Below are 19550 nucleotides of genomic sequence, written 5' to 3' on the forward strand. Positions count from 1 at the left end.
GCTGAATATTCCGGAAGTCTAGTTTTTGAGTTGGTGACGAGTCCGTACGTTACGTCACTGAAGGAACGCCCCTGACCGAAAAAAGGACACATTGTAGCAGTCCTTTACATTTTAAGACTCGCGTTGAATATTCCGGAAGTCTTGTTTTTGAATTGGTGACGAGTCCGTACGTTACGTCACTGAAGGAACGCCCCAGACCGAAAAAAGGACATATTGTAGCAGTCCTTTACATTTTAAGACTCGCGCTGAATATTCCGGAAGTCTTGTTTTTGAGTTGGTGACGAGTTCGTACGTTACGTCACTGAAGGAACGCCCCTGACCGAAAAAAGGACACATTGTAGCAGTCCTTCCATCACGTCAAAGCATTTTGTGCACTTTGGTCCGAAAACGTCGTGTAGGACCAAAAAGAGGGCGAAGAGAGCAGAAGAGGGCGACAAAGCTCCATGTAAGGAAGTAATCAGCCTGTGGAAACGGGTTGATTAATTCCTTACACGGCTTTGTCGCTATGTTCTGCCTTTTTTTGGGTGCGACATTTCCCACCCCCGATGCCTCAAAATGGCACGGAATAAATTCTTTAATCGATTGCAAACATGTATGCTTTCTTCTTCAGAACTATTTGAATCATATTCATAACTAGATGAAGAAAACATATTCTCTGAATCTGAAGCCATTGTTTTGATTCTCGAGCAAGGAAAGACGTCTTGCCGTGACACCATGAACATGGGGGCGGGACCCTCTGAAACTGGCCACTTCCGGTTTCAAATTAAAGTACTTTTTAGACACTTTAAGTCTTTTTTATTGGTGTTTTGCATTTGACTAAAAATATCATAGTGCGTGTTTTGGGTATTTTAGTTGCTATAAAACGTTTTTCTGATGTCTGTTAGGAAACAAAAACGTGACGTCGGTTGTCCTTTAACTGCAACGATTATTTGGATGCATGGCAGAGGGGGTGAACACATCATATGCGTACACTTCAGCAAGGGGCTTATACATGAAAAAACGAAATAAATTAAATTTACTGATTGAAAGCAGAATAAGACAAGTGGAAATGTGTCACAGAAATGGGCTTGTTTCAGAACATTTTTTTACCATCAAATTGGCCAATAGAAACCTTCCCAATACCATAAAATCCTGTTTAGATTACATGTGCGAGGTGTTTCTTTTATGGTATTGGGAGAGCTGGTTCGAATCATTTTGAAATCCGATGGAATGCATTGGTAAATGGAATGTAATTAAACACCCTTTTCTAACGGACTTCAAACAGCCGGCTTGATCAAATCCAAGAAAGGATTGTTGAAAGGTGGTGACAAACCACAATTCGCTCAGATAAATAAAATTGAATTTTGGTCATTGCACGTTTCCTGGTAAGACGATTCATCCAGTAATGAGAGTAGTGGCTAGAATTTCATTCTTGTTAAATGACCGTGGAAAGATAAAATCAGCATGTCTGACAAACATCATGAACTCATTCACTGCCTTTCACAAATTTATTTGGTAATTGAGAATATGACGTCGAGCGCCATTCCCGAATTTGTTCGGGTTTTGTTTTTTCATGCTTGGGTGCCGATAAATCGCTGACCATGGCCTCTGGTAATGTTTTTTTCTTTTCGACAAAGGGGAGCATTTTCTTTTTTTCCATGTTAACGCTTTGTTTCTGCTTCAGCTGTTGTTAAATCGCTATATAAACCAATATGTATGTATTGCATTGCATTGTGGACAGCTGCCCTCATTTCAAGCTCATATAACTCCAGACCCATATACTTTAGGAATTAACTCTTTTTCTGATGAAAGAAGAGAGTCTAAGGTTTCTTCCGCTGCATTGAATGGTTATGTAGTCCTAAAACTCAATATTCTGTGGCTCCTGGAATTCAAGTGAAAATGACAAAAAAACCCTGGTACTGGAGTGGACACATTTTTGCACGTCTGGCAGTGAATGAGTTAAATGGCTCAAGAACAACCACTCCAATGTTGACAAAAAAAAACTTAATGACAACATGATGGCATTTTTACATTTTTTTTGGTGACAAACATTCCCAATGTGTTGCATCCACCTTCATAGAGACTTGCATTCAAAACATCATAGTAGTGAACGCAGTAAACACAGTTTTTGCACTGCAGGTAAGTCACCCCTTACCGTATATGCAGCCTGGTGTATATAATTAACTGTTTTGATCTTAACATGAACAGAAGTTTACTTCTGAAGACGGCCTACAGCAAGCCTCTCTTTACTTTTATGGGCCACGCGGTGCATATTGGTTAAAATGTTTCACTCAGTTTCTGGTTTCAAATTTCGGCTTGGGTCTACTGTGGAGACTTTTCATGTTGAATGACTGAGGTTGCATGTGTTTTATATGGGTATTGTGGCTTCTTTCCACATAACAAAAAATGCATTTTAGGTTCCCTAAATGATCTATATGTACTTTGGTATATCTGTTGTGTGCATAATTGCTTGTGTATTAAGCACTGATACAGCATGTGACCTGTCACTGGCTTGCGATCCTTCCCAGGTGCACCCGACCTCCCACTGGGATTGGCTCCAGTTTATCAATCGTTTGAATATAAAAATAAATAAATAAATCAAATGAATTAGAAGCTGGAAAATGCCTTCTAATTTGACATGGTCGTGAAAAAAGAGGAACGTTTCAAAATCTTGCTTCTGTTCCACTTTTAAACTACATAATAAGATCCATGTGTGCAAGCGCAGACACACATACACATCCACACCTGCATACGCAAACACACACCAACACACCCACGCACACACCCATGCCACACAAAGCCTTGCACCCAACCATAGTTAAGTGGAGTTTTGCAATGGTAACGAGGTGTTGTACATTTTTTCTGGTCTGCAGCATATGCAGTTGATTGCCCGCCATCCTGATGACTATAAAGCTTCCATTTTTCTGTTACGTTTTGCCACAGTGTATACTGTATTATGAACACATGTACTTTTTGTGTCCTTGCACAGGGTAGATCTGCGGCATAGTTCTCAGCACAGCCATTTTTCATTACCATTTCCTCAGCAAGGCCTCTCGATGCCCTTGTGAAAACTGACCCAATCATGAGCCAACCGTCCACAACTCATGCTGTTTAATGACCCTTTCTATGGACGTCTCCTCCCATGGAACTGTTTTTTTTTTTCAAACTATGGATGGGCAATAATGTTTCAAGCCCTACCGAAAAGAGTGACAATTTTCTCATTCTTTCCTCGAACAGTAGTGCAACATATGTAAAATTGAAGTGCTTTGCTGTCCCCATGTGGTTGGTTTTACACACTTACCACAAGTAAGTTATTTAGGCACAGTGAAAGCAGACAGGTGAATGAATCTTTCACAAAAATGTGTTTTTATGTATAAAAATGCGTTAAATACATCCGTTTCCGATAGTCCTTGTCTTCAGACGGTGGGCCAAGCGCACTATCCGGACGTCTTTCTCCATGGCCTCACTGGACTCCTCCCATGCCTCGATGACCACCGCAGCTGCATTCCGCTTGGTTGGACAGCATCTACCAGTTGTCTCCGGAGTCCCGCTGGCCAACAGGCTGGAGAGGACTCCTTAATTCAGCTTGATGGCCTCCCTCAACGAGTTTTGGGTTTGCCAGTACAACAGGCACCGATTACTTTACAGTTGCAACTATGGTGAGCCCCTCTCCCATCCATGTGTCCTAAATATGCGACCACAAGTCCAAAGAAAGGAGCGTCAGCGCAGATGCATGTGGAACTGTCGCGGCTTGGAACTGAAGCGGATTTACGTGGGTCAGGAGATGTGAGATTCTCTTTTCATCAATGGATGCTACAGCTTCATGTTGGCTTTCAACGTTTAGCTTGTAGCAGACGTGCACATTTCACCATGATCCACTGGTGAAAAGGACGCTTTGATACTCTCCTATTTCATATTGATGTGCTTCATGCGACGAAGAGGGGCCCCAAAGTGCTTAAGTTTGAATGACTGTCGGTGTCTATGTGTTGTCATATTCGTTCCTATTTTGTTTTTTTTTTGTTCCTTTGACTCATGTTGGCGCTGTGAGAGTGGCTGCCTTTCCAGCAGCTCTTCTATTTTGCTTTTCTACTTCTTTCTTTCCTTTCATAACTTTGCTGCTTTGAAATATCATTTTCTCCATTGTGAGACTAGTAAAGGCGAGAGTATCAAGTTTTTTTTATTGATTACAGTTTTTTTAATGACTAAGTGGCTCAAAGGACCCATTAACTTGATGAAAACAAATTCGCCATCCAAACGGTTTGTGTCTGTCTCCCCCAAGTGGCAATTTGTAAGAATGAAGCTCTGCGCAGAAGCCACCTACCTCACTCTGGAGCTTTCCTTTTCGGTCCGGGAGGCTGCGTCCACTTCTTTTTTAGTCGGTCGACGTTAAGACGGGGAGAGAGGGGGGAGGACGCAGAATGGCGGCCGTGCCGTGCTCTAAGTGCACGGCAGAAAGAAAAGGCTTTCGGCGGGAACTGGACTCGTGGCGATACAAGCTCATCCACTGCGTCGGTATGATTTTCGTGTTGTTTATATGCTTCCAAAAAAATTAATACACCGCGCGGAGTGTCGGTCTGACATGAAAAGATTTGCTCCACCCGGCTATGTTACTCAGTAGCTAGTAACTAGCACGGTGGCGAGCTAGCAAGCTAGCGCCAACCTCATAGGTGGGCAACAACTTAAAATGACAGGCTAGGATGTACCAGCTGCTAATTGACATATTCTCTTTGTGCTCTCAACAACGCCCATAAACGACTTGTTTTGGACCTGTTACTGTATTTAAGAGTACTCCACACGATGCATACAAGTCAGTCGTGAAAAATGCCATTAGCTCTTTGTAATTGATTCTCAAGTCTTATTGTGCACCGGATAATTAGAAATGCGAAGAACCTGGTAATATTGGGGGAGGGGGATTACGGCCAGATAAAGCAGCTAAAACATACTTAGTATACGAGAAGACTCATTTCAATCGTTGTGTCGTAGCCTTCTTAAAAAAAAAAGAATGGCAACGTTACATAGTACTTATGTGTTTAAGAAATAATAAGTGTGTGACATTTCTAAGGCTATTTAGTAAACAGGACAGTAGTCGTGCTGACTAAGACTAAATTGTTGTAGCATAGTTGCACCGTCTTTAAATATTATTTAAGAATTTGAGTATATTATGTTTTATTTGTGTGCTTTTATGTTGCAGGGTTTGAAAGCATTCTGGAGGGAATATATGGGTCTTTCCTGGCAAGAGACCTTAACTTGTTTGATGGTGAGTCTTTAACTTTTTTTTCCATAGGTTACTTGTTGAACTATAGTATTTTTGCACAAATACGTGCAAAAATGCAAAAGAAAACTGTACATAGTTGAACTATACAGTTTTGAATATAATGATAATTCCCACCCATTGTATCACAGCACATGGTGGTTAACCGGATAGTGCATTGGCCACACCTTGCAGAGGTGCGGGGTTCGATTTCAATTCCGGCCTTCGTGTGTGGAGTTTGCATGTTGGACGTGAATGTGAGCGTAAATGGTTGTTTGCCCATTTCTGCATTACATTGCATTACAACTGCCCAAAGACCGCTGGTGTAGGCTCCAGCACGCCCCCCTGTACATTGTGAGAATAAGATGATCAGCAATTCGATGGATTTATTGCAACATATCATTCTCTTGAGAGGTGTAGGAGGAAGTTATCAAATTTTATGTAATTGGTCAGAACGTTATTTATCTACTCGGAGCAGCATATGTTTGTTCACCATTCTACGCGAGCGAAGTATAGTGGCAGGCAGAACAATTACATTATCTTCCGCAAATGGCGGAATCAATGCAGTGGCTCACAAAGGTTGCGAAACACTGCACGGGTAGTTAGATACAGCCCATTGTCTGAATTCCTTTTTTGTTGTCGTTGGCTTTCAGACTGTGAACCCGAAGAGGTGGTTGACTGGTCTCCAGAGGAACACTGCTCTCAATGCTCATTCTGCAACCTTCCTCTGGAAAAACTCAACGTAAGAATTGGATTGGCGATTGTTCTTAACTTATTATCCAAGTAGTGCATTTTCATGTGTGTTCTCTTTATTTTCTTTTTAATTTTGTTATGTTTTTATAGGATCCGCCACCTGCAAGCGCGTCACCCCTCTCCTCCCCCTCTGATTTTTCTCCATGTCAAGCTCCAACCATTTCTGAGAACAACCACACAGCTCACAAGTTCCTTCAAGCTGTGTTCCACAAAAAAGGTGAGTTTGACCAGACAAATTTGGACACAACGTCTCATTCAGTTTTGAATTCCTTGAGTCAGACTGTCTAAGATGTTTGAACTGTTGGGGGCAACGTTTTAAGCAAGATTGTATCTTTATAACTTGTCCTACATGCATGTGGACTTAAATACGTTTAATTTCCTGTTATTTGTTCATCATAATCATTTTCCTTTGATAGAATTCTGGAATGACATTTAAAAAAAGGCTTTTTTTGGAGTTACAATTATAAATTCAAACAGAGCTAAATGTTCACAGTATTTGTTGTAGATTGTCAAATTATGCAGAAGTTTCGCATGAGTTGGTCATTGGAAATTCTGTACAATTTATCCGAGAATTTTAAGTCAGAATTCTGACTTGTAAGGCATTCTTAGACATGTAAATTGTCCTGAGATAGTGAACATTTTTATTGTAACCAGTTTAATTCCCTTGGACAGATGTGTCTCCGCTCAGTGATGCCAATATTCCTCGGATTGCAGAGGAGCTGATGAAAAAGATGATACACCAGTTTGCCATGGAGTATGCATCCAAGTGCCTACTCCACATCAATTCAATGGATGTTACAACCAGGACCTCTTCGCCTTTATCTGAAACATTAGATGCCCCTTTGGACCTAACCATAAACCAAACTCTGGATGTAATAGAAAAGGAATCTGATATAGGTTAGTGGCAATCTTTAAAAATCGAAATTAAGTTGTGATTCCGGGTTTTGTGTTTAAATATTGAACAATGTGGCTTTTGACATGGATTTGTGTGGAGCGATAGAATCATTATCTCTGAACTTGAACTTTCTTGCAGCAGATGGGGTGCTTGACCTTTCCAAAAAGAACGGCGCCAGCTCCACAACCTCGTCTAACATCAAAGCCTCAGGGTAAGAGGTTTATTACAAATCAGACTTCTTATTTGTACTCAATTGGTGGTATTGAACTGAGTGGAAGTTGTGCTATGACAGTTCGTATGTAATGACACCGATTTGACGTGGTACAGGTATTTTGTTAATTTGTCAAAATGTCTTCTCCAAAAGCAAACGAGTGGCAATTTTCTCCCAATCATTTTAGTTGGGCAGCTAATTACGTTTTAGATTCTTGATGGGTAGTGGTCTACTTTGAATTTTGGTTCAATGGGGTTAACTCTTCTATCTCTTGAGCGGTAACGTCACAGCATTGACACAGTATGTTAACCAATGCCAAAAGCCCAGGATTGTGCACTGATGAGCCGACTTTCATTACAATCCATTTTCTTTTCAACCAATCCAGTTATGAATCTGATTCCTCCACTTAACGCGTACACGATAAGACTGTCACTGAAGGATAACAAAACTGCAGCGGCAACACCCTGTCTGTGTGTAAGGGTCCACACAGAGGCTGCTTACGGGCATGCAAAAACAGGCAGTGATGTTACCAACAAGGCATAAAGGAGTGGACCCTCCCCTTCCCCCAAATCACACCAAATCTCCATCATCTCCATCCTGACCCTGCTGTTTGGTCCTCCCATCCCTAGGAGGCAGCTCAGGCAGAAGGAGTACATTGAGAGGAGTTTGGAGCTGTCTGAGGGGCTGCTGTCCAAGGCCTTGAAGGATATACGCTCAGGAAGACTGCAAGAGCAGCGCGCTGCATTGCTATACGGAATTCCCCTCCACACTCTGAGGCAAGGCCTGGAAGACGGGTCAGAAAGGCGCTTGGGAGCACCGCCACCGGCGTCACAAAGCAACGGAGATTTCAGGAAGGAAATGACATGCTACAGCACGATGTCATCGATGCTGGGCGGCGAAGCCCGTCTCCTTCTGCAGAAGGTGGCGGCTTGGGCTGAAATTGGTGGCGACGCAGAGGAGAATGGAGAGCTCAGTTTACCGCCATCCTCCCTCCACTTGTATCAGTCAAGTGGTGGACAGAGGACCCTCCCCCACACTTTTCCCCAACTCAGGGATGCTCTCCAACCCCCTCCGAGCCCCAATCCCAGTCCCGAGGCACCCGCAGCCCTTCGTATCCCTCAGGTCCGCTCCATGTCCAATCATGTCAGGTTAGCCCCAGTTGAGATTCACGCTGCTCCTGAAAACCGCCGTACCTCACCGACGGATGTTGCTGCCAACGTATTGACCACCACTGCCAGACCATTGTCTTTCGTCAAACTCAGATCACCTTTCCTGCCACACGGCTGCGCGGGAAGTGCCAACCAGTCACCTCTTCGCCTGATACAGCGCTGTTCCTCTCTGGATGATTCCGAGGAGGGAGCAGACCGCCGCGACAAAGACAAGCAACCGAGAAAGAAACGCGGAAGATACCGCCAGTACGATCACGAACTGATGGAGGAAGCCATCACCATGGTGACGGCCGGCCGCATGAGCGTATCCAAAGCTCAAGGAATATATGGGGTACCCCACAGCACACTGGAATACAAAGTAAAAGAACGCACTGGAACCCTGAAAAATCCACCCAAAAAGAAATCTGCCGGCTTGTTCTCGCCCGGTTCCACTAACTCAGGGACTCTTGTCTCACCTGCTGCTGCAAATTTCTAGACAAAGATAGAAAGAAAGAAACACGCGCAGACCTCAACTCTTGAACCTACCACCTCATACAAGATAAATGTTTTCATGGGATCTTGTTAACGCAACACATGCCTTTACAAATATATGGAAATCTCATTCAGGTTAAACTGTGAGTGTGTTTTTGAACGGCATACTTTCTGCTGTGTTTCTGTGATTTGGTCCTGGACTTTAATGGAACCATCAATGTGATAGTGGGTACTCTGGCCTGGTGTTTTCTATTTAAAGGAATTATAAAGAAATATTTCTCTGGAAATGAATTTTATGTTTGAAGACAATCCCCAAAAATATTTATGATGGAATAGAATAGATGATTGGTTTTAGTTCTGGCATATGTTCCGGTTTACGGTCACTTTTTTTGCTCTCAACCACCCATCAACAAAATATGAGTTAATATTTTCCAAGATCAAATGACTGAAACACAGTGATAGTAAAACAATGACTCCAGTGTTAGTTAGCTGTTAGGAAAATAAATAGGTTCTTCAGGTTTGACTTAATTCTTATAGCTCCTTGTTAATGACGCAATGATGATTGTTATTTGCAGCTCTCTCTCTCTCTGGGTATCTGACCATGGCCATTGAAGTGACTTAGAGCCATCATAACAATAAACTCTTGTTGTAATTATTGTTATACACCTCTGCAAGCAGGAAGATTGTATAGTGAGAACTATTTTAATGTATGTTTTTGTTGAAAAGACGAGTGTTTGAAAAAAAAAAGCCATGTGTTGTCTTTAGTTGTTATTTTTCCTCTTTCTAGTGGGAATGCATTTTGTGTAGCATGTTTTCTAATGTGCACTGATGAGCTCGGGTATACTATGTTATTGTAAATGTGTATTGTTGAAGATGTTTTATGACCTCAGATATTGACTAATGTTGCTACTGTAGCTGCATTACTGTACAACCTCATACATGACTGCTGCTTCAAAACGTCTGTTTGACGGGACCATCTGTTCCGCACAAGTGTGCAGTTTATTTCGATAGTGATTGGGAGATGGCATGCAAAGATGACTGTGTATTTTGTGTATAGCTCAGTTGGCCAAATTGTGATTACCTTATTGTGGTGATGGCTGGCAGTGAGACTCAATGTCGTCAAGGACCCACAGGCTTCTGTTCTTGGAAATAGTTTCACTGAATGGTTGTTGTTGTCTTTTCTTTTCTTGTCTTGTCTGTCCTTGAGATGGACTGATCTCTGGTAACCGCTGCAAGAGCGATAATACCAAAGCAACAGTTCATTTGGGGGTTGCCAACAACAAGGTGTTTCTCTGTTTGTTTGCTGTGATATCAGCCTGCGCGCCTCTCTAACCTCTGCCACATATACCTCTGAACTTAATTTGCCAAGAACCCAGTGTCTTGATTTGTTCATATGTATTCCAATTTTTGGCGTAAGTTTCTAACGGTTCTGCCTTGATTTTGCCACCAGGGTTACAGTCTTGTTTATCTTTGGTGTGCTTTAAATGAGAAGACCGATCAGATGCTACTCTGATACCGAATATCTCCTCTTCTGAATGTTCTTGATCTTTCCTCGAAATAAGTGGCTGTGATTACACCACACCACAAGACTTTTTTTTACGTTGCTTGCTACTGTATGAACAACTCTGTCAAAGCTGAACCACGTCTTGACAGCTGAGCGATTCATTGCAGCACATTTGAGATTACAATTCTAATTATTTTCCCAGTTCCGTGCTTGTAAATCTTAACAGAATTCTGCCATTTATGCATACGTGTTCTTGCACTATAAAAAGGGTGTCAAACTCATTTTTATTGTGGTTACTGCATAATTAGAAATTTTGGTACTGGCTTGAGCTCGATCATGCGGGTTGACATGATTTGCTTCTGCCGGCCATATAAAGTAATGTGGCGGCCTTGAGTTTGACACCTGTGCACTCTATGGAATTCAAACCATGTCTCTGGAAACCGGTTGTGTGCTACACATTAGTTCGTTTATGCTTCAAAGCTGAGTTTTACTAGTTAGTTGTAGATGTTGATTTGTAAAAGAGCACTTAAATTTAATGTCAAATGTGTATTGCAAAAATTGCATGAATGTTTTGAAATGTTAACCCACTATATTTAATTTAATACCCAAATGAGACCCGTGAATGTTGTGATTTTGTGATTAGTAGAAAAGGAAGATTAGAATGTAACATTTGGAAAAACTCTTGCAAGCCCAAACATAAAGCACTGGGTAGTACATAATTAGTTTGTTTTAATTTCACTGTACATTTTCACAATAGCGACACAATTAGTCTTGCTCATATTTGTGTATCTATAAAGGCTAAAAATATTTACCAGCATATCTACTGGTAATGTAACGATTGCATCATACCTCATACAGGCATCTTAAAAGTGCTGGATTGAATTTAGACTGTCCAACCCTGACCAGTTCTGAATTTAAACTTAATCTAAGATTTTGGAAATTGTATTGCATTTCAAACATGTTATTTACTCGTGTTTAGTTGGAAATCTTTGTCATGACCCAATTTAACTGGTGACTTGAATATTACTTTGTTTATCTGTTAAGATTGTTGGTCAAAGTGCTGTACAAAATAAGAGGTTTGAGCGTTTCTACAATCATTCCTGCTGTGTTTAGCAGAATGTTAATTTGCCTTCTGCAACTCAATAAAACAGGTCTAAAAAACTGCCAACTTGTCCGAATTCTTTATAGATTCAAATTCGAGGTCAGCCTGGTAATGTTCCAATATATTTGTGGGCCTTCTCTATCTGTGCGTTTTAATTATCTGGTGACTTGGCAAAATATATATATTTTTTGATTTTCAGCAGTTAAATTTGGGTAAAAGCATTTATATTATGCAAGATTGTATACTGTTATTGAGTGGCGTTTTTCGTTTAACAACGGCTTTGTGAAAAGCCTGAAAATAAATGTTGTAGTAAATGTTAACTGGAAAGAGTGCTCTACTGGTTCATCGGTCACCTCATTTTATTGGCTAAACAAAAAAGCGTGGATTTTGATGTTCTGTAATGTTGAACCCACAAAATGGACATAGGCAATTAATGTTCTGCATTTTATTATATGGCTAAGGGTTGAGGACTCGACAAATTTTAGTCACTTTTCCATGAATAGGCCAAAATGTTATTCGTCCAAATAGGAATTGGGAGAAAACAATTATTAGTTGGGCCTTACTAAAAATATTGTACTCAGTCAGACTCTCGGAATTCTGTACAATTAAGTTGTTCAAAACAACAAAGTAATTCCTTTGTATTTTGCCCCTAGCTGCCCATCTACTGTGGATGAAGAATTGGAAGATTTAGAACAGAGGAAGCACCAACCGCAATCTGCATTGGATGTTGTCCTTCGTTCCCTCTGCCCTGCTCATTGTTCCTTACTCTACCAGATGCTGAAGTTGGCACACAAGGAAAATTCTCTCTCACAAACTGCCCACAAACACATTCCAACAGAAACTCACGGCTGTCACTGTGGATTACGTGTAGATGATGATGCCCATAATGAGTATGAAGCAGGAAGGTTCAACTCTTCACCTAATTGTGGTCATCAAGATGGTGGAAGTACGGGGGGGCATCCAAGAGACTTGCCTTTCAACAGCTGTGAGGGTGGAGTGCCTTTGCACCTAAACGATGACTGTGTGCAAAATTTTAGGAGACATACATGCACTACTAATTGCCATAAAAAGCACCACTGTACTTCTAGCCAAGATCCGCCTTCAGATCACATCAACAATTTAACTTGTTCATTTGGTCCCTGCTCTTCCATCCGCTGTCTTCAACATCCCCACACTTATTTATGCGTTACAAAAACACCTACGTGACCCATCTTAAGACAACAGAAGATATTGAACATCCTCCTCCTGTCCTAGATAGGGAGCAGAGCCCTTCTCCACCACCCCTTTCTCCAATCTCCTCAGATATTGAGAAATTAAACAATGAAATGCCACCGTCCCTGCTCCACCATAACCAGGAGGAGGAAGCTGCCCACATGGTTAAATATCCTCCAGGAAGGTGCCAGGAGGTTGCCGTTGATGCAGCAAAAACAGTGGAGCTTGTTGATTCTTTAACTCCAAGAAATAGCCAAGCTGAGAAGAACGCAAATGTGACTTCACTGCAGGATGTTGTGAACCGCTTCAGCGACAAAATTGATACTATCAGACCTCCAGAGAAGGACCCATCTCTGCCCTTGTCACCCATTGATGCTTCTGAACAGGGGCAGCTGGACTCCCCGACCGACCAGAACTTGAAATTTCCTGCTGATGCCCTTCTGACTGAAATTATCACCACGGTGCTTCATACAAGCAGCGCCAGCGACTATAACCTCAGTGAGCTCTTTAACCGGCATGATGACAAAGATCCCAAGACACCAAATACACGCTTGCGCCGCCGTCAAGAAGTGCTTGCTGCTTTAGCCGCACCTGCCGATGGCGCCACTATGCGAAGGCAAAGTTTGCAAATCAAACGAGAGCTTGCAATGTTTAACGTGCCTTACAATAGGAGAACGTCACAAGCAGCTAAGAGATCAAAATTAAAAGATTGTGATTGTGCTGTAAATACATGTCGCACTTTGTTGGACTCAAACGTGACGGCGGATGAGGAGAGAGAAACAGAATTAAATACGGACTATCAAAGAGTTACGGGGGTACTGCTGAATATTATCACTCCTCAAAGTAACATGAGTAAAGTCAAAGATGATGAAACTAAGGAAAGAGAAATATCTATTGATGAAAGCGACCCAAATCAAACAATGTCCAATGACCCGCAAACAAAATTGTGCAACCATTGTTCGCAAGATGACAATGAACAGTCACAGGTGAGAAATCACCAAACTGACAAGGTGAATGCACTATATGATGCCATACTTCTTGAAAATGCCAGGTCCGGTCAAGGCAGTGACACTGATGGATCCGTTGAAGATCAAAATCATTCTACCATTACAGGTAGTAACCAAGGTCAAAAATCCCCCACCAATGAGTCAAAGAGGTCACGGAGAAACATCGTCCCTCCACAGAGGTTCTCCTCTTATGTTACAGAAACTAAGAAGGCACTCTTTGCCGCTTGTTTCTCTGAAAGTATATTCAATCAGAGAAGTAATACTAAAACTTTTTTCAAAGCAACCACCTCAGAGGCCTTATTAAAAAATATGGATGGCAATGATGCCCAACTTGAAACAAAAACCAAATCATCTAATCTCCCAGATGAATTGTCATCAATTAGTAGAAAAGGACACTGTTCATCGCAAACAGAATCAGGAGAGCACAGTCGGGACGTGCAACAAATTCAAGCAGTCGAAAAGACGATATCCACTGCCAGACCAACAGAAGAAACCCAACCACATTCAAAAAGACTATCAGTCAAGAATTCCGCATCAAGAAGGCTCCAATACCAAAATGTCAGGATTACTACCAGGTCTTCTACCTGTGATCACAATTGCTGTACCTCTCCAGTCCAGTACGCTAGCCCAATCAGGTTAATGTTTGTAAAACCGGTAAAGAACAAAGAAGGTATTGTATATAGTCTGAAGTCGGCATGGTCTGGATCAAATGCACAAGCAGAGGAAGCCTTTGATCCCTACAAAGAGTCCTCCTGGGAAGGGACACCAGAGAAGAACAAAAGCCAGATGACTGAATGTGCCGTGCCTCACATCAGTCCTACTCACAACTCTACTACCTCTTCTCTTCAATATGTACTACCCCCAACAAAATTTTCTCCTTCATGGCGAACAAAGTCAGGTTCTTCACCAGCCAGGCAAGTGCTCCCAACACCGAGGTCTGCTTCTCCCCCAAAGTTGGGATCCTCACCCATCAAGTTGTTTTCCTCATCACTGGAGTCTGCCATATCACTAACGTCAAGTTCTTCATCAACTGAGTTAGCTTCTGGTCCATTTATGCCCTGTTCTTCACCAGCTACATCCCTCTCCTCACCTAAGACGACACCCAGAAAATGCACTCCTTCACCAAAGTCTACCTCCCCCAAAATAGCGTTGAAGAGATCGGGTGAAGGTACACCACCTAAGAATCTATTCGGAACGGCGAGCCGATCACCAGGCGACTTGCAATCATTCCATGAAATCACTCCTCTGAAGCGACGCCCAGGGCGACCAAAGAAACTGGGGCCACGCCTGGAGCAGAAAGCCAAGCGACCAATCGGACGACCACGTAAACAGAAGCCTGAACATGCAACGACAGGGACAAACGGAGCAAATGTATCTGCAGACCCAGAAGACGATGTCAACAAGAACCTGAAAATAACTGTTGTCTACGGCCGTTCAAGGAGAAACAAACGAATGGTTTCTGAGAGCTTCGATCAGCTCCAAACAGAATTCCGAGACGCTTGTCGAACAGTAGGTCTAAAAAACAATGTGAATGGAATACAAAACTCAAAAATAAATGTAGCTCATCTCAAAATGGGATCACCAGAATTTACTGAGGGGTTACATTCTTCCCACTCTGTCAAGGAAGCTCCAAAGCACCCGAGCAGTAAGATTAAATGCCATAAAGGAGAGAAGGTTTTACCTTTGAGGAAACCGGGTAGACCAGCTAAAGTGAAAATCTCCGGCATCTCTGTCACTGTTACCACAGTTTCGCCCAAGCAACGTAAAATTTTGATCGAGAAGGATGCTCCCGATCCACAAAAGAACAGGAAAGCACTACTCGCAATCATTCAGAGTAGCAAAGAGTCCAAGACAGTCAGTTGTGAATCAGTTAGCCACAACTTGCAAATGGAGGAACAAAGACAATCCGAAACCAAACTGAGTAACAATGGACTCAATCAGCCTTTAGCTGTGCGTCATTCCAAAAGGGTGAGCAAGCCCTCAATGTATTTTTTGCATGCTGTTGCCACCTCCACAAATCGAGCATACAGTCATAGTAATGCCCTGTTACGGCGCTCCAAACAACTCCTGCTGAGCAAGGCTTGCAATGGAAGAAAACAAGAAAAAGAGACGCGAGGAGACCATTCCATGGTGAAATGGCACCGTTGCGAACAGGGCCGGAAGAACATTTCGCAGGCTCTCACTCGAGCGGCGGGCGTTTCTTTAGACTCAATCTTTGCTCCAGAGGAGACACTTCCCTGGTGGGCAGCTTCCGCTGAACAGGAGACCTTGAACCAAGCGCTTGCCAAACGTATTCAGGTCATGTCAGACACCTGGGTCTCAGACGCCGCGGAGAACCACAGGGTAGACTTCCACTACAAAGTCGACGCCGGAGGAACCGAGTCATCTGTCGTGAGGTCCAAACATTCTTCAATGGTTCAATCACTGTTCAACTGCCCTCCTTCTAGACCCAGATCATGTAGCATGCGGCAACTCGGCTCTTGGTTTATGGAGACCACGGAGACGCAGTCACTGGCTATCGTCAAGAAGACGAGCGCTCGCAATCGTTACGAAGTTATGCACTTCCCTCGCACTACCAGCAAACATGGCGTCAAGTGCCAAAGTCCTCAAGCGGAACGACTTCAAAGATATCTCAAGAAGTTTGCCAAAATGTTACCAAAGAGCCCTGCCCAACATGAAAAGGCTCAAAAAAGGTTGATGGAAATTGACGAAGCTCATTCAATTCATAACATTAGACAACGACTCTGGAGTCGTAAGAGTAAAAGGGGTGTGCCCATTGGAGGCGCGAGATGGTGGCATCACTTGGGCAAATACCAGGCGGCACGACGTCGGGCAAAGAGTCGTTTCCAGACCCGACAAGAAAGGGAGTGTGCAAAGAAGAAAAGAAAAACACAAATAACTGCACGTGGGTCAGAAGTGGCAATTGATATTAAACCAAAATTGGAAGCTCAGAAACCAGTGAAACATGAGTTTTCTGAACATTCGGAGAACAGTTCTAAAGTCCAATCTGAGGAGGCTGTGAGGACATCAAAAAAGCAAAACATCCACTCTAAAGCCTGGAATCACGAGACCCTGAAGGAATGTCGGGTATTTTTGAAAAAGATCAACTCTCCAGACAACATATCAGCAGAGGAATGGGACTGTTGTACCGTGACACTGGATAAGTCCGCCTCTGCATTTGTGATTGCGAGAAAGAACAGACAACTGGTAGAAGTCGTCAAAGCTGTGAAAAGAAAAGGCCATGCAAATGGCATGGCTGCATCTACAAAACTGATAGATTCACCACGTGAATCGGTCCAGAAGCTGGACGAAATGCCTTTGGGAACGCAGAATGGCAAATGTCCTAGCCTTGTGTCTTCTGAACCTCCACCAGCAAAAAAGTTGCGACAATCGCGGATGAAGGGCTTAAGTGGATCAAGGTGGTGCGACTTTGTGCTTGGTAAGTATCATCCTTCCTAGGTGCAAAAGCCACTTCACAAAACCGAAAGTGTACGCCAGCCAGAACCATCTGGAATTATGTTTCTTTTCTGACAGGAAGCTAGATGACACACAATGCCTTCGTCCTTCGTGGGAATTGGACCGTGGTGCTTTGTGGTGCCTTTGGACACTGAGCTGACCGAGCGGATTGGTCGTTACACTACGGCTCAGTCTTTCCCTCAGCAATTATGTAGCAGTCTAACTTAAGAAAAACTTGATGTTGCACTATTTTTCTATATGTAGAGGAGATTTGACTTTTTTAAACAAAACAGGTTATTTTATAAATCATTCCTTGTCCGCAGAGCTGTCAGTAAGACCAAGGTCGACTGCATTAAGACGGCATTTTGCCTGAGAAATACCTCATCACTTTCCCCTGAAACTCAGAAAACACATAATTAGACACTAGTTATTTCATATGGTTTTCAAAATTATTATTGCTCCCCCACCCACACAAGTATTTGAGATATATTGATCGTACACTCTAAACTTATCTATCTACATGTCGATGCCAGGTTATGACAGCTTGCCTTCAAAAACAAGGAATTGGCATCATGCAGTTTTTCCCCCCTTTGCATACTTTATTTTTTGTTCTTGTTACCATTAAGTGTTGTTTTTGTCATTTTCACCCAAAGCATTTGCTGTCACAAATGGGACACTGTCAGCATTAGATGTACTTCTTGCACTCATCTCATTTGTGATTTGGAATCCCACTTTTCAGATTCCTCCCCCATATTTTGCACAACCCACGTTCCACTACCAGCACCTACTGTACAAGTAGAGAATTCTACATGGTGCAATACAAACCCAACGTTTTTTTTCTTTCCTACGGAGATATACATGTAGTTGATATTTTATTACTGACAGATGGATGTACACAATGGCCTGGATGTCACTTTCGTGGTCGCCATGTAGATGTACAAGGTGGCCAGTAGAGGGATGGGCATTGAATTAGAACACAATTTCCTAGAATGACTCAAATTATTTTAATGGGATGGGAGAAGTGCTGTGTGGCATGTCTGCCTTGCAGGGCAGAGGTTTGATTCGGGGCTCTGTGGCCTTCCCTAGTGGAATTTGCATCTTCTCCCCATGGGTGTCACTGGGTACTCTAGTTTTCACCCACATTTAAAAAAAGATGTGCATTGTAGGTTAATTGGACAATGTAATTTGTCCACAGTTTAAGTGTGAATGGTTGTCTATTTGTGCACTGCGACTGGCTGGCAACCATTTCAAGGTGTAAACAGCCTACTGGCAAAACACAGTTGGGATAGGCTTTAGCGCGGCCACTACCCTTGTGAAGGTAAGTGGTTTGGATAACGAATGGATAGATGGGAGAAGTGTAGTCTGCATGTTCTAAGCTCATTTTTCAATGTCAGTATTGAATATAATAATGCTGCCTGGAGCAGTTGTCCATGGTGTAGTTCAACTTGTTGCTAATGTCGTTTAGATGGCAAACTGATGGTAAACTAGCGCAGTCGATTTTGAGCCGTGTTTCAAAAAATTCTTTGTTAGTTCATTCTGCCCATCCCTGAACATTAAGGTCATCAATCTCAAACGATAGTAATTTTTCTTATCAAAGCATTAAATGTTTTATTTGAATGTTCAAGGATTATATCCTGTTCAAATGCAGTTGAGAGATGTTGGTCTTTCAAATTCCTGCTTCATTTTCCCTTCTATTTACACCACGAAGCCTCCAGAGACTACAGAGTAGGTCCACTGTGCTTTCCGTCCAAGATGTATGAATGATGACTTAACACAAATCTTGGATGGAACTTAAGTTTGACCCTCCCCTTTCTGTAGTGAGATGTATTTTAAACTGTATCTCTGTACAAAAGTAGCGTGTGCCTGATTAACCAAGTATTGGGAGGGGGGGGGGGGGGGTAACCTGCTAAAAAGAATCTGGTGCTAAACTTCTGTTGTATATTTTCTTGTGGTTTTATACTGACCTTTACATATATAACTGACTGTATTTGGAGGAATAGAGGTTTGTTTTTCTGAAATTTCCAATGGGCATCAAGATAAAAATAATTATCCAGGACACAGTCAACGTGGCATAAGATCAAGACTACCTGCCATAGGTGGAAATCTGTGTAAGACTACAAATGGAATTTTTGAAATCTTGCAACCAATAACATGTCCAGAAAAAAAATTGGTACAAGATGCTATCAGCTCTCCAATTTAAGATTAGGAAATGTATACACCTATTTAAGTGTTGTGTAGTTTTAACTACATTTTTTGAAAAAAATAATAATAAATCAGTGATGAAAATCCTCCACATTTTCTCCGAATTACGATTTTTCAATTTTCATGAAATTTCCTTAAGAAAATTGAGGAAAAGAGGCCTAAAGTTAATCCGGATATCAGTTGACAACATTGAACGAACATGCGTTGGATTTTGTTGTTTAGCCATGTTGAGGCACGAACACTAGCAATAGTAATAGCACCTTTGCGCCCGCATTCTCATCTATAATCATTATATATACAGTAAAGTCTCGTTATATCGATATTCAAGGAAGTCCGAA

The 19550-nt window shown here is 42.2% G+C and overlaps 1 protein-coding gene across 1 annotated transcript; it reads left to right on the plus strand.

The window, feature by feature from the left end:
* Nucleotides 1–4081: 4081 nt before the first annotated feature.
* Nucleotides 4082–19485, plus strand: lcorl (ligand dependent nuclear receptor corepressor-like). Its single transcript, XM_089006529.1, is given in 9 exon segments — nt 4082–4491; nt 5171–5236; nt 5884–5972; nt 6074–6200; nt 6656–6880; nt 7017–7089; nt 11989–12521; nt 12524–16993; nt 17089–19485. Coding segments are annotated over 9 exon segments (5685 nt in total). The 5' UTR covers nt 4082–4397; the 3' UTR covers nt 17097–19485.
* The last annotated feature ends 65 nt before the right edge of the window (nt 19486–19550 follow it).

Source organism: Hippocampus bargibanti, linkage group LG10 (genome assembly GCF_051943395.1).
Source record: "Hippocampus bargibanti isolate YZ-2025 linkage group LG10, ASM5194339v1, whole genome shotgun sequence".
Classification (NCBI taxonomy): Eukaryota; Metazoa; Chordata; class Actinopteri; order Syngnathiformes; family Syngnathidae; genus Hippocampus; species Hippocampus bargibanti.